Source organism: Chaetura pelagica, unplaced genomic scaffold, assembly GCF_000747805.2.
Source record: "Chaetura pelagica isolate M959 unplaced genomic scaffold, ChaPel_1.0 scaffold302, whole genome shotgun sequence".
Classification (NCBI taxonomy): Eukaryota; Metazoa; Chordata; class Aves; order Apodiformes; family Apodidae; genus Chaetura; species Chaetura pelagica.
Window position 1 is genome coordinate 1,886,678 of NW_009952561.1, and position 7,367 is coordinate 1,894,044.

General features: G+C 41.5%; 1 protein-coding gene across 1 annotated transcript in view; it reads left to right on the plus strand.

Annotated features, from left to right (window-relative positions):
- AP3M2 (adaptor-related protein complex 3, mu 2 subunit) overlaps positions 1–7,124 on the plus strand; it is an 11,798-nt gene extending 4,674 nt beyond the window's left edge. The window contains exons 2-8 of the mRNA XM_009993273.1: positions 2,432–2,623; positions 3,125–3,262; positions 3,798–3,883; positions 4,392–4,525; positions 5,346–5,553; positions 6,058–6,202; positions 6,644–7,124. Of these exons, the coding sequence (XP_009991575.1) occupies positions 2,432–2,623; positions 3,125–3,262; positions 3,798–3,883; positions 4,392–4,525; positions 5,346–5,553; positions 6,058–6,202; positions 6,644–6,744 (1,004 nt within the window). The 3' untranslated portion in view covers positions 6,745–7,124. The remainder of the gene's footprint in view (positions 1–2,431; positions 2,624–3,124; positions 3,263–3,797; positions 3,884–4,391; positions 4,526–5,345; positions 5,554–6,057; positions 6,203–6,643) is intronic.
- Positions 7,125–7,367: the final 243 nt, after the last annotated feature.

Sequence of the window (7,367 nt, forward strand, 5' to 3'; positions counted from 1 at the left end):
CGTGCCGCGGCTGAGGCGCTCGTCCGTGAGCGCCACGGGGTCAGGAGGGGAAGAGCCCGGGTCACTGCCCTGTCGTAAAGGAGAGCGGATTAGCAGCCATTAGTTTTCTTGTTTTACCATCTCTTATTCTGCATCTACGAGGATCTAGAGTGGGTCTGGAGGGCTGGTGCTGGTTAGGAATGTGCTGCCTAGGATGACGATGGATTCAAGATCAGCCTATGCTCGCAGGAAGGACCTTTCAGCAATCAAGATTTATATTTCTGTTTTGCAGCCTTGTCGCCTCCAGGAGCTGTGAGCTAAGACCAAGATGGTCTTGTTCTCACAGGGAGATTTTGTGTTTCAATAGTCATGTGCTTTAGTCAAGTAGTGTCAACGTACCTACATCCAGTGATATTTATTTGAAGCATATTTACTTCCTAAAGAAGTGAGTCCCAGGAGCTGCCCCAGAGCAGCCATAGTCCCTCTGTGCTATGGCTGAGATGACTGCCATCCCGTTTAGGGAAATGATGAAGATGTCTGTCTTCTGGCTGCCAACAATAGGATTATGTGGTGCGGACGTGAAGGGTCTTGTGATCAACAGCCTACCAGAACACAGGATCTGTGGGTGCAGGGTCAAATGGGTATCATGTGAGCTTTTGCTTCCGGGTGGCAGTCAGAGTGTGACTGTAAGCTGCCTTCTGTTTCACTGAGTTCAGGCCAAAACTGCTTAGGTCTTGCTTTTTGTTAAGGGATGCGGTGTGAGTGTCTTCACTGCCTTCACCATATGATAAAATCTGGTATGTCTGAAAACCAAATTATTTGTAGTACAGGACTATGAATTCTCTAGCATCACAGCTTATGTATGCTCATGCTTTGCACAGAATGCCTGATCTCTAATTGTTCTAAGTAACCAGAAGTTCAGGTTCGTGTTTGCACGTGCGCAGTCGCTCTTTCTAGAAAGATGCACACAGTCCACATAGAATACATCTTGGAGTCAATAAAATGACCAGGTTTTTAAAAAGCTTTATTATTGGAACTGCTTCCTATAACGTTTGCTGAATTTTGAAAGAGATCTCCACTTATTTTTCTTGTCCTACATTATGTTACAGATTTACAATTTGCCTTGGTATATTTTTACTGCAAACTTTAATATTGCTAGTTTTTGTTTTGGAGTAGGAGCTGAAGTGACAGTAGAGGAATCAAGCAGGGGAATAAATTGGTCTGTTGGTCTTTTAAGGTTCATGTTCGAAGGTTCTGCTTTATGCGCCTCTTAAGTTCTGAGGAAGGAGGGGTTTGTTACATAGAAAAGATTATTTTTTAGGCTTTTCAGAGTGCTGGACTTCTGCTGATGACAGTGGGCTGAAACTCGTAAACAGTAACACCCGCAAGGTGGGGGCCTGTGACCATAGGTGACAATAGCAGCATTCCATACTGATATGCTTGGTTCTCCCTTGTTTAGTAAGTTTGTTAAGAGAGAACCATTGTGAAAATTAATATGTATTATCATTCTGGGGCATCTAATGTGTATGTCTATTGATGAACTGTATAAGCTTTGCCTGTTAGTACTTGGGGGATGCATGTTGTTAGGTGAAGTGGTCCCCGTGCATCCATCGCTGTAATGAAGAAAGCCTGCCTTCTAAAACTTCTAAACCAAGTGTTAGAGGGTTCTTAATATACCTGGATTTTATGGTATCACTGCTATTAGTCTAATACATCATAGGATGTGTAGGCAGTCTGTGATCTTCAAGAGGTATTGGAATGAAAAAACACCAGTAGACTTCAGAAATGGGATCCACTTACGTGGACTTCAGAAATGTTCTCCTACAAAAGAAAACCCAGAATATGCAGAGAGCTTGAAGCTGTGCTTCCCCTATATTCCACATAAAAATAAATTCTTAAAAAAAATTGCAGAATTGAAGTTAATTGTATTGTTGCATAATTGCATGCAAGTATTATAACAAAAGTAAGTGAAAAGCTTTGATGAGGAGAGGTTGAATTCCTCAAACAGCAGTGCTGCACAGTTAAAATATTTAGAGTCCTGTAGGTAAAGACTAGGGCAGCTGCGGAAGGGTATGTAATACTGGAGTAATGACAGCATCACCTCAGCAAGCCAGTAGTAGCCGTGGGAAGTAAGTTTTTCATATTAATGTTGCTGCTTGACAATTGCAATTGATCCACTTTCAAGCACTAAAGAATCTCTTGGCTATCAAAGGGAATCTTGTTATGTAGAAAGGAAATACAAGCACATGATAATGTGGTGATTTGCCAGCTAGCTGAGGCAGTGGCAGAGCTGTGAGTGTCTGTTGAGGTGGTCAGTCTGTTTGATGTGCTTCTGCTAATAGGTGGAGTTTCAGTGCTGTTTGACCTCCTCCAAGAAGAGATTTAGTTTATTTCTGTGTGGGAGAACACTGAACTGAATGATCACTAAGGCTCTCTTGCAGAGATTGTTGAGTAATTATTTCTTTTGCACAGGATTATTTTGGTGTCTGCTCTGAGGTGATGATCAAGGACAATGTTGTGGTGGTTTATGAGGTGCTGGAGGAGATGCTGGACAATGGCTTTCCATTGGCAACAGAGTCTAATATTCTTAAGGAACTGATAAAACCTCCCACTATCCTGCGAACAGTTGTCAACACCATCACAGGTACAGGGGAAGTGAAAGCAGATAAACTGGGGAGGTTGTGTGGCAATATTCCTTTGTAAGTAAATTAGGACGATGGGTGAAAAAAAATTACGTTGTCCCATGCTGTTCTGAACCCCAGCATGAGGGTGTTCAGGAATGCGTTCCAGCACCAGCTGCAATTTTTTTTTATTTTTTTTTTTTAATTTTTTTTTTTGGTAACCAAACTAGGTGACATTTTCAGTTACAGCCATGACATGACTTCCTGGATGACTTAGTTTGAGTTTTTTTGTTGGGGTGGCTTTTTGTTCTTAGTTACAGTTGCCCATCTTATTGTGGGATGTTTTAGAGCTGGATGAAAGATGTAAACAGCAGAATCCAAACAGGGAGTCTGGAAGAGTAAATGCTCTCCTGCAAAGCAATAGAGTTTCTCAGGGATTAATTACAAGTTGTATGAGGCCACAGACTTATTCTGGAGCACTGTCATAACTTTTGTGGTTGTTGTGATTACCTTTCTTTTTCCAGGAAGCACTAATGTGGGTGACCAGCTTCCTACTGGACAGCTCTCAGTAGTGCCTTGGAGACGTACTGGTGTAAAATACACCAACAATGAGGCGTATTTTGATGTGATTGAGGAGATAGATGCAATCATTGACAAATCAGGTATGGAAGTTGCTTCTGGCTAAGATGAGGGTAGCTTGTCCTGATAGTACATGAAGAGAGGCTTTTCAAGTACCTGAAGATAGGTTTTCAAAGAGAAGCTCCCTCATCTGAGTGTGAGACGCTCTATTCCTGTTCTTACTCTGGAATGTTGCCAACTTGTAGGTGCTATTCAGTAAAAGAAATGTAGAGAGATGCCAGCGTTTTCACTTGTCCTTCCTGTGGCCTTGTAAGCCATTCTGTATTGAGAAAATAGGTGAGTGAAAGTCATGCGTAGCACTGTTCCCTTAGTTTTTGTGCATCTTAGTCTTGTTGAGTTGGGAGCTGAAAATGGATGTTGCTGGTATCAGTTTTTTTTATTTGTATGCATCTTTTCTAGAAGTCATTGGGCATGAGAAAAATGTTGAGTAGGCAACATAATGAGCCATGACATTTCATAAAGATAGTAAATTTCGTTCCTCCCCATTGATAGTTTTTCCACTTTGGGATTTTTTTTATCAGGTTCATGTAACCTCCTGTGTTTCCTTTATTGTTGCAGGTTCCACAATTACTGCTGAAATCCAAGGGGTGATTGATGCTTGTGTCAAGCTGACTGGAATGCCAGACCTTACCCTCTCATTTATGGTACAGCTTAAGGATGTGTCTTTACTTAAGTATTTTGGAAAGGGTTTCCCAGCCCTGCTGCTAGGATCTCAGTCTTGCACTGAAGGATTCCAGTAGATCAGAACCCGGGTATGCCAAACAAAAAGAGTGAACTGACAGTGGAAACTCATAGTGAACTTCAGCATCTTTAAGCATAAAGTTTTTATTTTCAGATTCTTTGCTAAAAGTGTTGTGACTCAGTATCTGAGATAGAGTGGTGCTTTAAGCAGATGTTCCAAAGGATCATCTTTTTCAAGTATGGTCAATGAAATTATTTGACATGACTAAATTCTATTAAACAGGATGGAAGTTATTGAATACCTCTGTTGCACAGATGTAACAGCCTCAAATAGCTTAACATATCTGAAAGCAGATACTTTCAAGTGCACAGAGTGTATTGAATAGTAGGCCCTTCATGAATACTAGATTGAGAAGAGGTTGTTTTAAGTAGCACTGCCTTCACTAACCTTGTGATTTTCTTTTGTTTCAGAACCCTCGATTGTTGGATGATGTCAGCTTCCATCCATGTGTTCGTTTTAAGCGCTGGGAGTCAGAGAGAATACTCTCCTTCATTCCACCTGATGGGAACTTTCGCTTGCTCTCCTACCATGTCAGTGCTCAGAAGTAGGTGATGAATATAGTGCTGTGAATTACAACTATTTAAGATCAGGTGGCATATTGTGCCAAATGAAGTAGAGGTGTTGGTAACTTGTACTTTTCCTTTTTTAAAACACCTCTTTTTTTCTCGTTTGGGGCAGTGATTCTGTTATTTCTTTTTAGTCAGCCAGCATTTTTTAAAGAGTAGAGGCAGATAAACAAACTAAGAGAGAAAGAATTAAGTAGTATGGAGTAATCACACTGTTGATTTCCCATGTTTATAAAAAAACATTTAGAGTAAACCAAGAGAATTTGGTAATCTTGTGGGTTTTTTGTCATTTCTCTAATAGAACTACAGGTTCTTGTCCACTGTGCTGTTTTCTGGAAGCAATTTACCAAATACTAGTTAGGGTTACAGATGCTAAAGCATTTTGTTAGGCTTGGTCAGACTTACCTCAACTAGGTGAAAAGGAATGGGAAATCCAAACAAAAGCACAAACATGAAATTCAGGTGCTGCTGCACTGCCTGGAACTACCTGCCAGCTTGGTTGTGACATCCTTATCCTTTGTTCAAGTCTCCTGTTACATTGGATGTAGTTCCTTGTCCTGTAGAGAGGTAGGAAACTAAGATATGGCAAGCTTGATTAAAAAAAAACAAGTGTAATTAAGATTGGAGAACAGTATTCTGATTTTGCTCTTTGACCAGACAAATGAGCAGAGAATTTCCTTCTCTTTTAAAGTGATTGGTTTCCAGTGTGTTCAGTGTAGAAGGAAAGGACTGCAGAAGGAAAAGCAGAGACGAAGGTGAGAGATTGACAGTGACTTCCGTTCATGTCCTTTTTTCTAGTCTGGTGGCAATTCCTGTCTATGTTAAACACAACATCAGTTTCCGTGATGGCAGCTCACTGGGACGTTTTGAGATCACGGTGGGCCCCAAGCAGACTATGGGGAAGACCATAGAGGGAGTGATGGTCACTAGCCAGATGCCCAAAGGTGTCTTAAATATGACCCTCACACCCTCTCAGGGAACACACACCTTCGATCCAGTTACAAAGGTGAGAGGAAAGAGAAATTAGATACATGTTCTTAAAACTGTTTTACCTTTTAGCACATGAAGTTGAGCTGTTCGTGCTTACATGAGTGTTTCTTTGACCATTGCTTTTCTGAAGGCACTAGTTCTTGGGGTGAGAACTTTATCTGCACAATTGCATATTAGAAGTGGTCGTAATACCCACAGCAAACAGCTTGGTGTCTGGGTGGATTGTAGTTCTGGTTGCTTGGTGTCCTGGTTTGAGCCAGGATGAAGCTACTTTTCCTTTTACTGATTTTATCTTTTTTTTTTTTTTTTTTTTCCCCCCTTAGTAAGCTCTCTTTTAACTAGTAGCAAAGTGTTCCAGCTTGGAATGATGATAAATGCTGAATCAAATGGTGACACTTGGTGTGTGCAGAAAATCTAATGACTGGTGTTTTATGATCAGGGATGATCATTGGAAGGAGATTCTTCTTTAGAGGCTGGTACGGTATTTCTGTTTCACTGCTGTGTTTTCTGTTCCTTGAAGTTGCTGTCATGGGATGTGGGGAAAATAAACCCTCAGAAGCTGCCAAGCCTGAAGGGGAGCATGAGCCTGCAAGCTGGGACTTCAAAACCAGATGAAAACCCCACCATTAACCTGCAGTTTAAAATTCAGCAGCTGGCTATATCTGGTAAGTGACAGTCAGGTAAAGAAACCAGATGTCCTCTGCTGTGTCAGTGCTCACTGTGCACGTAGCTGAAGTAGCTATGCAGTCCTCCTGAAGTTCATTCTGTCTGAAACGTGTTCACAGAATCATAAAATCTTCAAGTAAAAAAATCGCATTATTTGACTACAGATACGTGGATTCTCTCTGATGCTCTGTGAAACAGCCTATCTACATTTCCTTGCATTTTGTGCTTACAGACCTATAAAGATGGTTTGTAAAAAGATGGATGTGTTTGTCAAGAATTATTCTGACAATTTGCAATTGTCTGCTTTTCTCTGTTCTGTTTACTGCTTGTAAAACTCTTGCTGTGCTTTCTGCACCTCTCGTATGATCTTCTGTTCCTGAAGGCCTTTCTGCTTGCTTTGTGGCAACAGTCAGTCTTACATTGTGTTTGTTTGCCTTTAGGACTGAAGGTGAATCGCTTGGACATGTATGGGGAGAAGTACAAGCCCTTCAAGGGGATAAAATACATGACTAAGGCTGGGAAGTTCCAAGTCCGAACCTAGAGGATCCTGATAGTGAGGAAGTGCACTTTCCTGTTTCTCCTGTCCCTGGCTGTTGGATGCAGCCTCTTACCCCATCCATCTGTTTTAGGGTAGCTCCCTTGCCTGCAGTAGCATGAGCAGGAGAGCCAGTGCTTAGGGTGTTAGGGAGCAGGAAAAAATTAAGGTTGACCTGAAACCATCTCATCCCTAGCAGATTCTGAAGTATTTGGAACAATGGCAGATGGGAGAGGTGTTCAGGTTATCGAGTCAGCTATGTTTTTTGTATCACCTTCATTTTGCTGTCTTAAAGGAAATTATAAGTATTTACTGCCTGTTGTAACTCCTTACATTTGCGTTGGATTTTATCTCCTTGTACATGATACAAAGTTGCATTTCCACAAACTTCAGCTCCAGTGTCATGGTCCAGCTGCTGCCTTTTGCCGTCACTGGGTGTTAGGGTGGAGAGCTGTATAGATCTTTGCAGCAGAGAGATCATGTAGCCATTCTGCCTCCAAGGGGATGGAACAAGTGAAAAGATAGATTGTCCCACCCAGGAGGGGAAGTAAAGAAGCCTGAGATTTGGGATAGTATCAGAGAGAGGGAGGAAGAGAAGTGGATGCTTTTTCTAGATACTTCATAAGACA